The sequence below is a fragment of the Carassius carassius genome, chromosome 17 (genome assembly GCF_963082965.1).
Source record: "Carassius carassius chromosome 17, fCarCar2.1, whole genome shotgun sequence".
Classification (NCBI taxonomy): Eukaryota; Metazoa; Chordata; class Actinopteri; order Cypriniformes; family Cyprinidae; genus Carassius; species Carassius carassius.
The window spans coordinates 16,978,367-16,997,253 of NC_081771.1; the positions used below are offsets into that span (position 1 = coordinate 16,978,367).

The 18,887-nt window shown below is 44.1% G+C and overlaps 1 protein-coding gene across 3 annotated transcripts in view; it reads right to left on the reverse strand.

Moving 5' to 3' along the window:
- Positions 1-18,887, reverse strand: part of LOC132161232 (ras-related protein Rab-6B-like) — a 103,640-nt gene that overhangs the window by 30,326 nt on the left and 54,427 nt on the right. For 2 of the 3 annotated variants that reach the window (XM_059571151.1, XM_059571149.1), the window contains exons 3-4: positions 1,204-1,257; positions 717-822 (exon numbers count right to left, since the gene is read on the reverse strand). In XM_059571151.1, the coding sequence (XP_059427134.1) occupies positions 717-822; positions 1,204-1,257 (160 nt within the window). Of the gene's footprint in view, positions 1-716; positions 844-1,203; positions 1,258-18,887 lie in introns of all 3 variants that reach the window. The other variant, XM_059571150.1, reaches the window with a different exon arrangement.

Consider the following 18,887-nt stretch of genomic DNA (forward strand, 5'->3'; position numbering starts at 1 on the left):
GTGTGCCGACCTGGTCCACATGTACCCAGCTGAATATTATTAAGTATTTTTTAAGTTCACCTGAATATTATTAATATTAATATATTATTATAATTGTTTTATTATTTTTATTTTTTTTGAGATTTTTTATTATTATTATTATTAAATGTATATGGTAGTTGACCTTATATAATTTCTTATCTTTACAAAATGCAGTGAATATATTGCAGCTATGGTGCTCCACTGTGTGCTATTGTCATATTATTGAAATATTCAATAAGGTTTTATTATGGCATTTATCCCTGTATATGTGCAGCCTGACACCAGTGAACCTAATTCTGCTTCAAGGTGAAACTGACTTTGGCTGCTTTACCTATAAAATCAAGCTTTGTGTTTTCTGTTACCAGCAGAGCTGTGTGCACTGCCAACTCTGTCTCTAAAAGTCACAGTGGTGCCTACGAACAATAAAACTGTCACCTTTTTGAAAAATGATCTATATAATAAAAATAAACTATAGCTGCTTCTTACATTTTTGGGGTTGAATCTATCTGGTTGTAGTGTTAAACAAGGCTAGACCTGTGACACACTTTACAGACAGAAAATAATCACCGATCACATCTCAAATTGACAAATCGGGCAGCTCTAATCATGTTAACTTGCTTTGATTTTTTGGCTCTTGGTAATGTATTTCAGAGCTAAAGGAGGTTTGATCATTAAATTGTGTGTGTTATGCTCACTTGTGATGTCATACACCACCACAGCAACGGTGGAGTCTCTTATATAGCTCGGAATGAGGCTCCTGAAACGTTCCTGGCCTGCCGTGTCCCATAACTGCAACCGAACCTGCAAGTCAGACACCCCCAACTGCACAGTCAAATTATTCAGCCTCTCAAACACATACAGACACAATTACATAAACACATGCAGAGCCGAGCTAAGAGCTGGATCAATATGACATTATAAAACCACAGTAAACTGCTCTGCTGAAGGTCATGGAATCATTTCTGGGTTATAAACTCCAGAAATCTCTAGAGAATACGATCTATTTTCTTGATGCATGAGCTTCCAGTCATATACTAAAACTGTCAGAAATACAGCTAGTATAATAAAATAGCTTTGGAGATTCAATATGGTTTCATTAAAACTCTTCTCTTTTGACATGGAATAGAAAACAGACAAATTCATTTGATTTACTGCTGCATTAGAACATGATAGACTGCCTACCGTTCTGTCCTCCAAATACATGGTTTTTGACAGGAAGTCGATTCCAATTGTTGCCTGTTATGACAGAAGGAAAATATTATGTAAGAACAAAATGAAATCAGATGCTGAAATTGAGTGGAAATGTGGCTGTTTTTGTGCATGGCAAATCTAAAGGCGTTCTAGATATCATCCTGAGAATCAGAAGATGCTGTCTAATTAAAACAGACAGCCGTTACGTTCTGCCTGTCAGTTTGATGATGGTAATAACTGCTATACATGATCACTCTGTTCTGGGACCTGCCTCTCTTTATGATATATTATATACACATACTACAGAGTGTGGCTCCCGACTATAAATTCAGAAAACAATGCATGTATTAAAAAAGAAAATCTCTGACAATGAATTTCAGTGAATAATGAGTTAAATTTATGTCTGTTCACTGTACCATAGTTGTTATCTGCCAATATAAAGTATTTCACTGTTAGTCTATATTACACAGAATTGGCCAATATTGTATATTAACAACAATTCTGAATGTTTATTTCCCTTATTTTTACATTTATTTAAACTTTTGCCATTATCTAATGATCCCTTAAGATTTATTTTTAAAAACTTAATGACACTTCAATGATAATGAAATCTTAATATATTTTTTATACTTTTATCCTGTAGATTGTAATTTTTGTTGCCTAAATCTCTTATTCTAAACATTTTTGTCTCATTTTTTCAATTCATTCAAATATGTGTGTGTGTGTGTGTGTGTATGTACACACAAGCCATATGAACAAATTATAAGGTATAAAAATATTAAGTAGTTTGTTATTTTTGGTATTCAACATTCTGCTAATAACTTAATATTGTAGGAATAAAAATCCTACATGAAAAACATAATAGTCAGCAAATAATTCTGAATAAATAACACAACAGACCCTTTGATTTGCTGAATGCTGTTACTAGAATATTTGTGTTATTTGAAATTCTCAACCAATCACCACATAGAATTTAAATGCAGAGATGGGTTGCCAACATTACTGTAAGATAAAATGATGCATTAGCTCAGGCCACCTCACATCTGCATTGGTGAGATTACTTGAACACTGACAGAATGAAAGTGCCTTCTGTCATAGAAAGCTAATTCATTCTCCACTGGTGCTTTTATTGCAATAAGAGTGCAGTCGATTGTGTCGATTACATTTGTAAAACCAGTGATTGCTGAAAATTGCCCTTTGAGTGTGTCTGTTGAATTCAACATACAGTAGGCTTCATTTTTAAAATCCTCTGTTCAATTTCTGGCAGTTGCAAAAAAAAAAAAAAAATGCCAATGCCATTTGCATAATTGTATGTACACTATTATGCCAAGTAATCCAGATTCATTTTACGGAGGCGTTTTGTGTCTGCTTTCATCCGGATGGCCCCTGGTCTCCTCAGCTGTAGCTCCCTGTGGGGCGCTGCCGGATCTATAGGGGTCCACAGATCAGTGGGATCTTAGGAAAACATCATGGATGTCTGCAGTACAGAGGATTGCCCTTTCTGTGTGTGATTCAGTTTGATTGTGATAAGTATAACATTTTTATGGCACAAAAGAGCAGATAAGGACACCTAGTCACCACTGAAGAGCTGAGTGTTACGGTCAGAGACACAGTGAAACGCAGGAGACGAGAGATCCAATCGCAGTATGGGTTTAATATGGTAAATGGTAAATGGACTGCATTTATATAGCGCTTTCAACAGACCACATGGCCATCCAAAGCACTTTACAATTTGCCTCACATTCACCCATTCACACACTCATTCATACACCGACTGCGGTGTCAGCCAATCAAGGCGCCATCCAGCTTGTCGGGAGCAACTGGGGTAAGGTGTCTTGCTCAAGGACACCTCGGCGACCTTCCACTAACCTTCCGGTTTGTAGACAACCTACATGGACCACTGAGCCACTGCCGCCCCATTTTTTAATGGGTAATCCAAAGAGAAAACAACAAGCAGGGGTCAAAACCATAAATCCATCCAACAAATAAACAAACAGGAAAGGAACCGGAATGGGAACAGGAACTCGGAAGACGAGGAACTCGAAAGACGAGGAAACTGAGTGACGGAAAGAAAGGACTCCATGCAGACAAACAGAAAAGGACTGGTTAATATAGGGGGGATAATGACTAACAAGTGAAGACACCTGAGTGCAATTAACAGGAGTGCAATTACTGTGATGAAGGGACAAGGCTTTGTGGGAATTGTAGTGCCTACGGTGAGGTGCCTATGGGGAAGTGAGACCACTAGTGGAGACTCAGGGAAACAGAGACCAGACAGCGTGACATTACCCCCTCCTCCACAGAGTAGCTACCAGATGCTCCACTCGAACCCAAGAAGAGACCAAGGAACACAGAGACCAGGAGGGAGGTGGAGAGGCGGAGGACCAGGGGGAGGGACGGAGGGCCAGGTAAAATGGGGAAACAGAGACAAGAAAGTGCAGAAAACAAAAACAGGGAGCCCAGGAGGGAGGTGGACCGGCGGAGGATCAGGGAGAGGGACGGAGGGCCAGGTCCATAGAGGGAAACAGAGAGAAAAACAAAAACAAGGAGCCCAGGAGGGAGGTGGACCGGCGGAGGATCAGGGGGAGGGACGGAGGGCCAGGTCCATAGAGGGAAGAGGAGCAAAAACAAAAAACAAAAACAAAACAACAACAAAACACAAGTCCAGGAAGGACATAACGTTCAGTGTCCCAGGGCCGAACCGACAGGGCAGGAATCCAGAGAGGAGCAAGGTGGAATTGGAGCCCTGCGGTCGAGACAGAAGCCCACCAAGGCGGCGCAGAAGACCACCAAATCCGTGCGGTCGAGACAGAAGCCCACCAGGGCTGCGCAGAAGACCACCACATCCGTGCAGTCGAGACAGAAGCCCACCAGGGCGGCGCAAAAGACCACCACATCCGTGCAGTCGAAGAAGCCCACCAGGGTGGCGCAAAAGACCACCACATCCGTGCGGTCGAGACAGAAGCCCACCAGGACGGCGCAAAAGACCACCACATCCGTGCGATCGAGACAGAAGCCCACCAGGGCGGCGCAGAATAGACAATGAAATGCATTTAGTATGATCCCTCTTATTTTGGTAAAATAATGAACATTCAGCAGATTCTGAAGTGGTACATACAGTACTACTTATTATGACTGTACTGTTTTTAGGTTTGACATACAGTAGTTGTGTAAATTATTATTCTTTAATTCATTAAATAGTGTTATTTATTTGTTGTGCTGTGTTATTGAGAATTTTGAAACTTATTACTCTTGATATGCTTGAATGAGTAGTATTTTTATATTTTTATAAGGTCATTCATACCCTCACAATGCAACAAGCCCCTCAAGGCAGTTTGACCAATATTATGGATAGTATGAAATCAACAAATAAAATATTCATATTTTAATTTGCTTGCAGCAAGCAGACGTTTTGCACCATAATACAATTTTTAAATGCATATATTTGTTTTTATTAAAATGATTGTTCTTTCAAAATGGAGTCACGTTTTTATCCATGATCAGTTTAGCACAAGTTGCTGGTTGACTAAGGCTCATTCATTCTACATTTAATCATTTAACAGACACTTTTATCCAAAGTGAATTGCAAATGAGGACAATAGAAGCAATCAAACCAACCAAAGAGCAATAATATATAAGTGCCATGTTAAATCCTGGTTAGTCTAGTATCTGGACTATGGCATGTTGCATATTGACAGTTGCATAAACCACAAAATCATGTGTTTGGGAATTTATAACTTATGACATGTGAGACTCCAGTTTGTCTTGCAATGCACTTGCAGACAGATGGTCATCAGCATCTTGATCACGCATCCGTTTCTGTAGCAATGCCAGCCCACTGTGCTGTCTTCAAAACAGGAGCAGTGAGCTCTTTCACCCTGCCACTCTGGTTTTTTCTTTTGTTTTAAGTTTCATTGTGGGTTGATCTAGCTTTTCCAAACCTGCTCCTCCCTCCCCAACCCCATTTTCTCTTTCTTTCTTTCTTTCTCTCTCTTTTGCTCTACTTTTGGAACATGAAAGAGGTAATAAATCATAGTGAATTAAAAATAACCTTCAATTTAATATATCACATTTTAATCTAACATTTCAGACAATATTTATTTATATTACACTTGAGACGTATAATGTTTTTCTTAGCTTACAGTGAAAAGAAATTATATTTTACTCAAATTGCTTTCAGTCAAAATTGGTTCTCTCTAGAAGAGGGAACGAGTACTGCGTCTTAGCTAAGACGCTACGGGAAAAGTCTCTTTTCACGAAATACTGAAGCAAAAAATTATCCTCAATTTTGAATTTTTGTAAAGCGCATTTGCAGCAGTACACAGCCATAGGCAAGACGGCTCGCTCGCTCATTGGCTGCTTCTGCGGCAAGTGCACAGCCTATTGAGCGCAGGCTGATGCCATATCAGACCAATAAGGGCGCTTCGCGCCCTTCACGCCACTTCCCGCCGAAACGGGTGTGGCCCAACCTTATGGTTGCCGAAGCGAACCAGAGTGAATCGTACGCACGGCAGAGAACGCAGTACTCGTTCCCTCTTCTAGAGAGAACCGAGGTTACGTTAGTAACCGAGTACGTTCTCTTACGAGAGTTCTCTCGTACTGCGTCTTAGCTAAGACGCTACGGGAACCCCATGTAAAACGCCGTGTGTGCAGGGATCACACACCAATAAACCTGAAGCAACGCCCAGGATTTACAGTGCACAGTCACCCGAGGGACTCACAGAGAGCCCAGGACAGGAGAGGGGGGGGAGCCCTCCGTCCCATATCTAGCAGCACCCGTAGATGCGGCAATACAATCATCACACAGTCGAGGCAAGGCCTGACCAATGTGGCAATGCGGGTCTTACGCTATACTGCCCATATAACAGTCGGCAGCGCATAACGCTCACAAACTCAGAATTCCCATCAGGGCCCTGATTTGGCTGTACCGACAGCAGCCTTGCTTGCAAGGCGGGAACCTCCAGGTTATAGAACCTGATAAATGCAGACGGCGAGGCCCAACCTGCCGCCATACATATATCCTGCAAGGAGATCCCAGTAGACCACGCCCACGATGAGGCGATGCCCCTTGTGGAGTGTGCTCTGACGCCCAGTGGGCACTGAAGGCCCCTGGAAGCGTAAGCTAACGCTATGGCGTCAACTATCCATCTGGATAGAGTCTGTCTCGAAACAGTCATTCCCTTGGAACGTCCACTGAACGAGACAAACAGCTGCTCAGTCTGTCGAAAGACAGCGGAGCGAGACACATAAGCTCTTAAAACCCTAACAGGGCAAAGAAGACTCGAGTCTCTATCCTCTCCTGACACCGACAGGGCAGACAGGGCAATAACCTGAGCCCGAAACGGCGTGTTGAGGGACTTCGGCACATAACCGTGCCTAGGTTTGAGTATGACCCTTGAGTCATTAGGCCCAAACTTCAAGCACGACAGGCTCACCGAGATCGCGTGCAGGTCACCCACACGCTTCACTGAAGCGAGAGCCAACAAGAATACTGTCTTGAACGACAGATGCTGGAGGCAAATCGATTGGATAGGCTCAGAAGGGGGACCCTTCATGGCCTCCAAAACCGCCGCGAGGTCCCACATAGGGACTGACGGAGGTCTGGGAGGATTCAGCCTCCTAGCTCCTCTTAGGAAGCGGATGACCAAATCGTTCCTTCTTATTGACTGACCGAGCGCTGTTCAGAAAACGCTGCGATGGCCGACACATAAACTTTGAGCGTGGATGGGGCTCTGCCCTTATCCAACAGCTCCTGTAGGAAGGAGAGAACCTCGGTCACCTCACAACTAAGGGGTGAACATCCCCGAGCCGTGCACCAGCTGGAGAACACCGACCACTTCAAGGCATACAGCCGCCGTGTCGACGGAGCTCTAGCCTGAAGTGATGGTATTTAGCACTCCCACTGAGAGATCAGCGGGTAACCGTTGAGCGCCCACACATGGAGGGACCACAACTCCGGTTGAGGGTGCCAAATCAAGCCCCTGGCCTGCGAGAGGAGGTCCCTCCTCAACGGCACCGGTCACGGGCGATGTCTGCTAACTGCATCAAATCTGGGAACCATGGTTGGTTCTTCCAAAAAGGTGCTACAAGCAGTATTGAACATCTCGTTTCTCTCACCCGTTCCATCACCTGCGGAAGGAGGGAGACGGGAGGGAAAGCATAAATCTCCGTGACAGCGCGCTTTCATCCTTGGAAAAGAACGCAGGGCAGTGAGCGTTTTCGTGGGACGCGAAGAGGTCCACCTCCGCCCTGCCAAATCTCTCCCACAACAGCCGGACTGTTTGCGGGTGTAGAGAGCATTTGCCCGTGGGAATGTTGCTTCTGGACATCCTGTCTGGACCCAGATTCTGTAGCCCAGGCCCATGCACTGCCCTCAGCGAACGCACGTTGCGCTGAGCCCAAACCAGGAGGCGTTCCGCCAGCCTGTACAGGTTTCGGGACCCGAGACCGCCCTAGCGATTTATGTAGGACACCACAGACATGTTGTCCGAATGGACTAAGACGTGGTGGCCCTTGATTTGGGGACAAAAGCGCATCAGCGCGTTCTCCACTGCCAGCATTTCCAGACAGTTGATATGATGGAGCTTTTCCCGTTATGACCACAGGCCAAAGGACGGTCTGCCCTCGAACAGCGCTCCCCATCCCGAAGTGGAGGCGTCCTTCGACACCATCTTCACATTCGAGGAAGTCCCCATTACACCTGATTGGTACTAGCCGTTTGCTGTCCAGGGTTTCAGGGCTGTGACACAGCCCTGATTGACCCTGAGACGCAGTCGGCCAGACACCCACGCTCTGCGCGGCACCCGCGCCTTCAGCCAGAGCTGCAGGGGGCGCATGCGGAGCAGGCCCAGCTGCAGAACCGGAGATGCTGAGGCCATGAGACCCAGCACCTTCTGACAGTGCTTGAGCGAAACGGTCGCGCCGCAGCGGAGAGAACTCGCTGTGCGCTGAATGCTCAACGCGCGCTGTGGTGACAGCCGCGCCGTCATGGAACACGAGTTCAGAACTATACCCAAAAACAGAATCGTCTGACTGGGGTTCAGCGAACTCTTCGCCCAATTGACACTGAGACCGAGCTTCTCGAGGTGATCGAGTAAACCGGCCCTGTGCTCCACACACAGCTTCGCTCGTGATCGAGCCATAATCAGCCAGTCGTCCAAATAATTCAGCACTCGCATGCCTCTGAGAGGAGTGAGCGCTGCATCCATGCACCTCGTAACGTACAAGGAGCCATGGACAAGCCGAACGGCAGGACTGTAAACTGGTATGCCTGGCCCTCGAAGGCGAATCTCAAATATCGCCTGTGACTTGACGCTATCCGTATTTGAAAATACGCGTCCTTCAGATCTATTGACATGAACCAGCCCCCTCTGCGAATCTGCGCGAGGAGCTTCCTGGTCGTAAGCATTCTGAAACTGCGTTTCATCAATGCCTTGTTCAGCTGTCTTAGATCCAGTATGGGCCTTTATAAAGCCTAGCACCCAATCCGAAACCCCTGGAAGCGCTGACCATGCATCTGCATGAATGGCTAAGGGCTGGATGCGAAGCGCGCTCTGTTGACTGGTCAACGGCGGCGCTTGGGTGCACTGCACCATGGGCGTTACGCCTGTGGCATTTGAGGCGGGGGGCGCGCTGATCACAGCGGGCAGATCGCTCGTCCTTGACCCCATCCCGGTGCTTAACCGATTGGGGGAGGGCTGAGTGGGTCCCGTGGGACTCGTGATGTCTGCGAGTAACTTTGGGCTGCAATGCACATTTACCACTTTCGACTCGCTGTCTGCCTGGACGAGCGTACGGGCACGGGTTTTTACAGAAACCACGCGCCGTGTGTGACATAGTATATGTGGGCACTGAGGAGTGGGCACGTTTACTATGTGGCGCGCGTGACCGATCTGAGTCGATCTTATGTGCGCGAGCCCTGTGTGCAGGGCTTTGCTCACATGTGGAGATGGGCACTGAGTAGTGGGCATCGTCACTACATTTATAGCACCATCGGCCGTGGCCGGACGAACGTGCACGGGTTTAGTTTTTACAGAAACCACATGACGCGCGTGACATAGTGATTGTGGGCACTGAGGAGTGGGCACGTTTACTATGTAGTGCACGCAATCGACTTGAATCGCTTTTATGGGCGTGAGCCCTGTGTGAAGGGCTGTGCTTACATGTGGAGATGGGCACTGAGCAGTGGGCATCGTCACTACATTTATAGCACCATCGGCCGTGGCCGGGACACCAGAAATTACACCTATTACACCGCACTTAGGTGAGAGTTCGGCCGCGGCGACTCGTACACCGGCGCTTTCCTAGGATGGCTTCTGGGCTCCTTGCCTCACCGTAATCCTCTGCCGCGGTCCCCGCAGCGCGGGGCGACGGCCGGTAGAGTGAGAACGGGGGTCTCAAGCTGCGTTGCTGAAGCTGTTGTGATAACGGCTTTTGTGTGCAGGCAAGCGGGCAACTGTGCAGGCTTGCGTGTTGCAGAAAACGCTGAGACAGTCACAATTCCTGGAACTGAAACAGCGGCGCGCTTGGGTGAGAGCTCGGCCACAGCGGAACTCGTACATCTGCGCTTCGATGAAGCAGCCATCGTGAGTAGTGCAGACGCAGCGTCATGCAGCAGGCTTTAGATGGCAACACCGCTTTCCTCCACCATCCAGCAGAGGGCGGACAAAGGTGCATCGCTATCGCCAGTTCCACCGGCGGAAGTGACTGGTAGTTCCTGTTTGTAGCATCATCCAGTGTGGAGAATGCTAGTGAGACAGGCGAACGAGTTTGCGCTGAATATGGAGCGTTCCAAGCCTTTGCCACCTCTTCGTGAAGCTCAGGAAGAAATGAGGCGGGCTTTGAGAAGTACGCTCATCTGAAAGGAACATACCATCCAGCCAGGAACGAGAGGGGGGCGCTGGTGCAAACCACTCGAGGCAGAGACTCATCGCGGCCATCGCGAGCACTCGCCCTGGCTCCTTCTCGATGTCAGCTCGTCTGCTGGGCTTCTGAGCAGAATGCGCGAGATCCTCGGAGCTCGCCCAGCCCTCACTGTCCGAAGCTAGCAGAGAGCGCGTGTCCTCTTCCCCCGACGCGGCCCTGAGATCGACTTCCTCGGACGACGCGGCGGCAAATGGCGGGCGCTGTCCATCGGGAAGCGATGCAGGGGAGGCCGGTGAAGCAGGGCGAACCGGCGAGCTCGGTTGAGCTGAAGACGGTTCCGGAATCCGCTGGAAACGGCGCTTTTACGGAGCCTTCCGCACAGCGGAGAATGCAGGCTCAGAGAAAAAGGCCAGACAAGTCCTCAGAGTCACCATGGCAACAGCTCGCAGTGAGGGCATCCGCCGTCAGCGAGCGCGAGTGCTGCATGATCTTCACCCAGGCAGGAGACACAGATGACGTACCGGTCTCCCTCGCTGAGTGGGGCTCTGACGAGCCGCAGGAAGGCATCTTTAAAAAGACGCAAGCTCTTTTACGAGTGTGTGTCGCAGGGCGAACACACACACACGCGTAAAGAACAGCTGGATATAACAGAATTGAAAGGATATAGGCGCCGGACAGCGCAGCAGGAACGGCAGTGGAAGGCGGCGAAGGCCAGCAGCTTCAGAATGGCTCGTCCCGCTGATATGCCTCTCAGACGGCGCTTGCTTCCTCCGTGATCCAGCGATGCGTGAGCTTCGCTGAAGAGATGAAAAATCAGGTGAGTCAGCCTTTTCGAGCTCCTTTTATAAAGTTGGGCCACACCCGTTTCGGCGGGAAGTGGCGTGAAGGGCGCGAAGTGCCCTCATTGGTCTGATATGGCATCAGCCTGCGCTCGATAGGCTGTGCACTTGCCGCAGAAGCAGCCAATGAGCGAGCGAGCCGTCTCGCCTATAGCTGTGTACTGCTGCAAATGCGCTTTACAAAAATTCAAAATTAAGGATAATTTTTTGTTTCAGTATTTCATGAAAAGAGAACTCTCGTAGGAGAACACTTATTTATGCATAATTACACACAAGTAACCCTAAACCGTAGTACTAACTGTAACCATATAGTAAGTACATGAAGTTAACTCAGTTCTTAAATGTATAATTACACTTTAACAACAAAACCTTAATATAAATTGTAACAAACAGCTTTTTTTAATACAATAAAAGTGGGGTCCCATATTATTTGGATTCTAATGTTTATTTAAATATCTTCTTTTATGTAAAAATTCTGGAAAAACAAAAATTCTGGTCTATGGCTTAGTGCAGGCTTCAAAACGTACATAAGAAAAGGGATTTCTGTGACAAAAATAAAAAAGAAACCTCCCGTGTTAAACAGTGTCAAGATGAAAACCCAAAGGTGTTGAGCTCTTCAAGGAAAGGAGGCGAGAAAAAGAAAGAAAAAGTGACGCCGGTGTTAAATATAGAAACTTGCACAGCTAGAGGAGTGCTCGCACAAAGAGATCCAGAATGAATTATTCATAAACATTTTAATTATTAAGCTTCACACACATCAGCTTTAAAACACAGAGTGTGGTTTCCAGCAAAAGCCTCAGAGGAAAAGGTGTTCAGATAAGAAAAGGGAAATCGAATTCTTGTAGCTACTAAAATTCCTGTAAATAAAGTGTAATTGTCAAATAAAACTGTGACAAGCAAACAAACAAAGGTTGTTGCTTGAGGTATCAAATGAGGAAGCAGCTAATTATAAGTCTTTATTTAGGCCTCCAATAGACTGCTCAGACAATACTGTCATACAGTCAGTGACCTGGATTATGCCAATTGAGAATATTAGCATGAATATAGACAATAAAGAACATACAAATCTAAAACATTACAAAGAAGCATCCATCACAGCCGATATCGCACAGGAGATGGCGCACATGTCCTTTAGACAAAGTACACCAGTTGCCAGGACCCCTAGGGAGGGTGGCAGGAGTTTGATTGGAATCGAACGCCAATTAAAACTCCACCATAAGAGAAATTAGCCACACTAATCTGCTTCACAAAACACCACCTTGAGTGAACACCAGGCCAAATCCTGTTTATCTGTTTATCTTTCTATTTGCCTTTAATCAAAGCATACATTTAAGAATGCACTTGCCCCAGGTGAGCAGACTCAAAGCATGCTGGGAGCTTAGCTGCATACAAAGTGCCTGCCTGACTGTGATTGTACAGTCAGAGCCTTCAAATCACATTACGAAGAACGGAAAGCTGACCTGTAGATGAACATTAATCAAATTCTACAGAATCAAATCTGGGCCTATTACTGAGTTGTTATTTATCTGTAGTTTGAGACCTTGGCAAGTTGCCTGTTTGGCATCGATAGCCCTGTATCCTGAAGACAAAGGACATGCAGTGGTCTACAGCGTTTCATTAAGGCATATTGATTGGAATGTAACAGCTCAATGCGGGACCTGAAGGGATGACGTCATTCAGTAGACCTGATGAACAATCTGTGACACGTTATGAGATCAGGTGGGCTAATGTTGGGGCATCTGGTCAATATCAGGAAGACATTAACGTGTTTACATTATAAAACTACATTCACTGACTTTAACATGTGACAGGATTCTCAAGGCTACTTAGAGAAGAGGTGGAAATAAAATGTGCATTAACCATTAATCATCTTCCTGGTAAGACAAAGACAAGATGTTTATGATGTTTTTTCAGTGCGGCAAGTCATATAATGTCAGGTAAGTAGAAGCATCTGGACTTGTTTATCTTTTTATTGAAGACATCTTCAATAAAGCAAAAACAGATGCTACTGAATAAATCTTGCCTGCATCTTATTGTAAACCTCAGTATATTTAAGTTTAAATTTATGTGTTATTTTACTAGTACTTTACTTACTAGGAAAGGTGTCTGAATTTATGAGCATTTGCCAAATGAGTCTTTTACTGCAGGAATTCCTGCACAGCTATGCAAAGGCTGGAATTATATTTCTATAAAGTTGTTCTCAAATGATAGTGTGATCTGTATAGTCTGATTTACTAAAGACCGACTCTTATGATTTGGTTATTTTATGAAGCTATGAGAATACTTTTTATTCTCAAAGAATAAAAAAAGAAGAAGATTTCATTCAACTATTTCATCTCTTCCATTTCAGTCCTCTATGTGCGTACATGAGAGTACCACGATGCACAAAAAGTATTCTCAGAGCTTCACAAAATTAAGGTTGAACCCCTGATGTCACATGGAATATTCTAACAATGTCCACACTACCTTTCTGGGCCTTGGACATGGTAGTTGTGTTGCTGTCTTTAGAGGGACAGAAAGCTCTCAGATTTCATCCAAGATATCTACATTTGTGCTCTTGAAGATGAGGTTTGGAACGACATGAGGGGTGAGCAAGTATTGACAGAATTTTCATATTTTTTTTATTTTTATGAATTGTCACTTAATGGAAAAAAGTTACAAAAATAGATATTTTTGTTTTCATGAAAATAGTTTGTAGTATTATTGGAATAGCTGGGAGAAAATATGGTGATGAGCGGGGAATTACTGCCTCATACTGCTGCATCTATATATATTTTAAAAAAATAATTCCTACAGGAGCATTTTGTCATTTAATTTTCTCAGTCTGGTCCTTTTCCAAATACTAGTATGCTACCTTGTTGGCTACTGTCTATGTAGACAGCTGCCTGTTATGCATTCAAACTAAAATGGAATCTCAGTGGCAGATTTGGAATGTGATACATAGACCTTAATTAAGTTAGAAATTTAACACAACTGAAAACAAGGCTATACCGCTACCCTGACAAAGGTGAAAAATTTTTTAAATCAATATGTTGATGCATTATGAGACTGCATTCTCTATAAAAGTAATGTTAGAATTTGAACAAAACAAGGTATATTAAGAGATAGCTGCTTACTTTTTTGGAGTAGCCTTCATGTTAAGAGTGTGCCTATGATGCTGTTTACAGAGGCAGCTCAATAGTTTTTGAACCAGAGCCTCTGTCTTCTCTGCTCCCTAGTTGTGCTAAGCAGAAAACAGTCACACTCCAGTGCTCCGTGTTGAGTGGCAGCTCAGTCCCCCTGGACCATGAGAAACGTGTCCAAATCTCACTCTATCTGAAGCCAAACGGCCATCACAGCAAAACAACCACAAACTCAGCAAATCAAGCTGAATATTTGACAGGCAGTCAGTCTCTGCTCTTCCTTTTCATTCGCTTTCATTTCTTCTAAAATCATTGGTCTGTTTCTTAGCCTCACTTTATCTGTATTTAAATCAATTATACGATAAAGTTGGCAAGTTTGGTGATGTTCCTTTTTCTCTCGGCCCACTTAAAAATGAAGAACTATGCTAGAACTAGGGCAGAAAGTGTCATTGCGGCATTTTCTGGATGACTTAAAGCCCCAGTGAAACATGTAGCGTGTGTTTAATACAGCTGACTGCTCAGCCCCTTCTAATGAAGAGCGAAGGTCTCAAGAGCCCCACTAAAGAGAGAAGACCTGAAACCCCCTTCTGCGCTGCACTGCGCCTCACTCGATCAAACAACATAGAGCTCATAGAATTTGGAATTAAAACTGTAAAAACATACATAAAGTCATACAATCACTGCAAACTACATTAACACTAGAGGTTCAATGTTTGGCTGCTTAGATCCTGTACCTAACTGTTTCTCAATTCATAGTCATTTGCAATTATCATGATTTTTTAGCGGTTAAAAAATAAAACGTCATGCTTTTTGTAGAGAAATATTGATTTGCTTGTGCTTCGGCTGCACTCCTCTGATTAAAAGAATGTGGTTCGATGTACTTATACTGTAGATGTACTTGGAAGAAGCATCGTTCCCATGAATCCAAGATGGCAGCATCCAGGTTGCTTTACTTCAGAAGCTGTATGTACCAGCCAAGCAAGTGCCACTGAAATAATCATAAATGGCAACAATTGAAGAGTTTGTTTCCAAAACGCGATAAACACCTTTTTTTTTTTTTTTTTAATGAGTTTCCGCCCAAATCAGTATTGTTTCTGGTTAGTATTGAAAAGTACATTTTTAATTTTATGCAAATGTGATATTCGCAGAGTTATTAGGTCATGTTTTCTAACTTTTCTTCCAAACAGCGACAAGCGCTAGTCTCCCTTTTTTGCTGATTTTTTTTTGCTAATTTGTACTTTGTGATCAACAAACAAGGGCTGCAGATAAATTGCATGTGATTGTGATCTGCATCTCGTCAGTAAAACCAATTCTGTGATTAATAGCACCGGTAAATCTCCATCACAGGCTTTTAGATGGAGCGACATTTAATACACAGAACTGTACGTTAGATCACTGAAAAGCTGCGCTATATCGCGTTCATTAGATGAATTGCATTCAATCATGAACGTGATATTGCATAGCTTGTCAGTGTTAGTGTTGTTATTAATGCCATTTATGTTTTTGTTAATACAGCAAACGACAGACACAGTGGGGGGTGGTGTCAGGCCTCAGACAGGCTTTTATTAACAGAAAATAACAAACCACAGGGAAATAAAAAGTGTACAAAAGGGAAGCGTGTCCAAAATAAACAGGGGATCTGGTGTCCTCGTCGTGCTGCGGGGTTCGTGTGGGTAAGGCAGTGTTCAGGAAGGAAGGGTCCAGGTAAGGGGCGGAGTGCCTGTATATAAGTATTAATTATGATATAATATAATTAGTATTGACCAAGTTCAGAGGCTGTCATGTGTGGATCAACTTCTGTGTTGTGTATTTTCATCAGTCTCAATATGAAAAATAACTTTCATATTGATTCAATGGATTTATTGCATTTTTAAGAAGAAAAAAAATGTATCATGGATTTATTGCATTTTGGGAGGAAAATTATAAAATTTTATAATAAATCTTTGAAAATCAAAACCTGGATTTTAATTTTTAATGTTGTTATAACCTAAAGGTGCTATGTGAAAGTTTGAAATAGAAAATAGTGGTTTTCATCTTCCCACTTTCTTGGTAAAGAAAACACATTTTTACTCAAATTAATAAAAATGGATTTACTGCGTTTTGGAACCAAACTCTTTGATTGTTTCTAAGGAATTATAAGAGAAACAAGTTGATATTTGAACATAACTGAGAACACATCCTGATTTATGACAGAGCAACCTCTGAACAATAAAATTTTCCTCTGGACTATTTTGTAATGATTCTTTGATGCTTTTATATATCACCAGCATAAACTGCAAGCAACATTTTTTAAATAATGAGATTAAATTCCTAAACAGAGGAGTATGTGTCTGGTAGCTGAGGTCTTTAAAGGTAAATATTGGAGCTTTTGTTCTAAATGGTCGTTTTCTACTCAAATTTCTCTCTAAATTTTGATGTAATACAGACTCCAACAGTGATGAATCTACAGTACATCAGATGGAAAGTCATAAATATGCAGATGTGCCTCTCCCATTTTGCATAGAGGAGCAGACTGACAGATGATAGGAGTCAGGGTGATGCACTCTGCTCTTCTGGCATATGCTATCATGAAAGCCTACTGCCAGACATCTTAAGGTCAATCTCAACATCGAGAAGCAGCTTGATTTGAGCTTATTCAAGAATATGTAAATTAGAAAAGCACTGGTGTCCCTTCCTCTCTCCAGTGTAGCTAAAGAGAGCAACAGCTCATTAAGATGCCTTTTACTTCTCAAAGGTGACACTGATGAGGCAGTATATTCTATTCATATGCAGATGACACAAGAAACTGTTTGGTTTCAGCCAACAACTACATCCGGAAGTGGCTGGGCCTGCCTTGTTGCTTCTCAGATGCTAAACTTTTTGGCCAGAATATGTTTAAGCTCCAGATGAAGTCCATCTCACTAGGGTATAAGCAAGAAAGCATGTGCCATTCTGGAGGTGAAGGACTCCCTGGACCCCTTGGTAAGGAGTGCCAAAATCCCCATCCGGACAGGCCGTAAATGGTAGGTGCAGGAGGAGGTACATCAGGCCATCTCCAGTCTGTAGCATAGAGAGGTCATGGGGTTGGTCCTGATTGGGCGGGCCGGCTTAGGCTGGGTAACACTACAAAAGTTTTGGTCAAAAGCTTTAAAAAAAACAGCGGAAGTCTATGGTGGTGGAGGAAGTCACCAGGGCTGAGTCTCCCTGGGCAAGCAGGGCGCCTGGACCCAGTGGGACCCTACAGCGATTAGGCACATCAGCTGGGCAGACATCTGGAGAACTATATAATACCATCCTATGCACCTTAAACCTGACCCAGTGGTTTGGGTACAAGGTTGGCTGCTCCCTATGTGTTAACACCAGGGCAAGCCTGCAGCATATCCTCTCAGGATGCAAGGTTGCATTGACACAGGGATAATTCAGGTGGCGGCATGATCAAGTGATGGCCAAGCTGGCTGAAGTCCTGGACAAGGAAAGGGTAGCAGCATGCCCAAGATTCCAAAGTTGACGCTGGCGCCTTTTGTCAGACCAGATGACATTATCGGCAAAAAGGAACACCTTCTACAAACCCGGGAGTGAGTGGGAAACGTTGGTGGACCTCAATAAGGAGCCTTCCCAAGAGAATATATTCCCAAGAGAAATAACAACAACTACCCTCCGGCCAGACATTCTCATATGGTCAGTTGAGGATTAGAAAGTCTTCATCATTGAGCTGACTATCACATGGGAAGAAAACATCACAGCAGCCCACGAAAGGAAACATCTAAAATATTCTGTGTTGGCAGCAGAGTGAGTCTGGCATGGTGGGGGCAAACCTGCGGAAGGCAGTGAAGGAGCTGGAGGAAGAGGCAGAGATACCCAGCTATTGGCTGTGGCTTCAGAGGAATGAGAGTGGCTAGGGGCTAACACCCTGATAAAGACAGATGCAGGAGTGACAGGGAGACATCCCTAATATCCCTAAAAGCATTTAACTAAGAATGAACACATGGTGCAAAACAGCACTCTGAATTTGAGATTCCAGAATCTATCATCTCGTCAGAAAGCACAACACGGTCTGTTCACAAAGCACGCATGTAATCTTATTACAGCTCGACACTGTAGCGCTACATCATGCTTAATTTGGTTTATGAAACAAACATAGTTTTATCGTAACACACATTGTGAGAATACAGATCAGGGGGCTGGTTAGAGATTAACTCTATATTCTGGTATTTTGTTAAATATTAAGCTACTATGCACTGTCAGTGTGGAGGAAAACTTTAATATTAACAATAGAGTGAATACATAACATTACTCATGTGATTAGGTTTCCATTTGGTATAAAAATTAATGTACTCCAAAACTTTAAAGAAAATTTACTAAAGTTTTAAGTCATTTGTGGACACAGTGTTAGTGCAGCAGAATGGGGAGGATATAAAGAAAGAAAGGCAAGATCAAGGCCAAAGAGACTTCAGAGAGCAGTCATTATGGGTATGTCTCAGACGGATGGACTATTGTGACAGTTAGAACCTGTAGTGCACTAAAGCTGTGACCCAGCCCAAACACAATGACATCTAAATAGACACATACAGAGCATTTCAGTCTGAAAAACATTAGCCATTCGCATCATTTCACCGTCCTTCAGGTTTTATGGGTTATAAACCATGCAGATAAGTTGAACAGAAACATTCAGGTCTAATACAAAAGTCTTAAGACACTTGGACATATCAGTTCTTTGACAGAACACAGACAAATACACACTGCTGACTTTCCAATTATTGGGAACTTTTGATTACTTGAAGTACTTTGACTACTTTGTGAAAAAAGTGAACTGTCCTCCAAAAAGTTTGGTGTGAATAATGACAGGAGTATTGATTCTTGATTCAGGAGT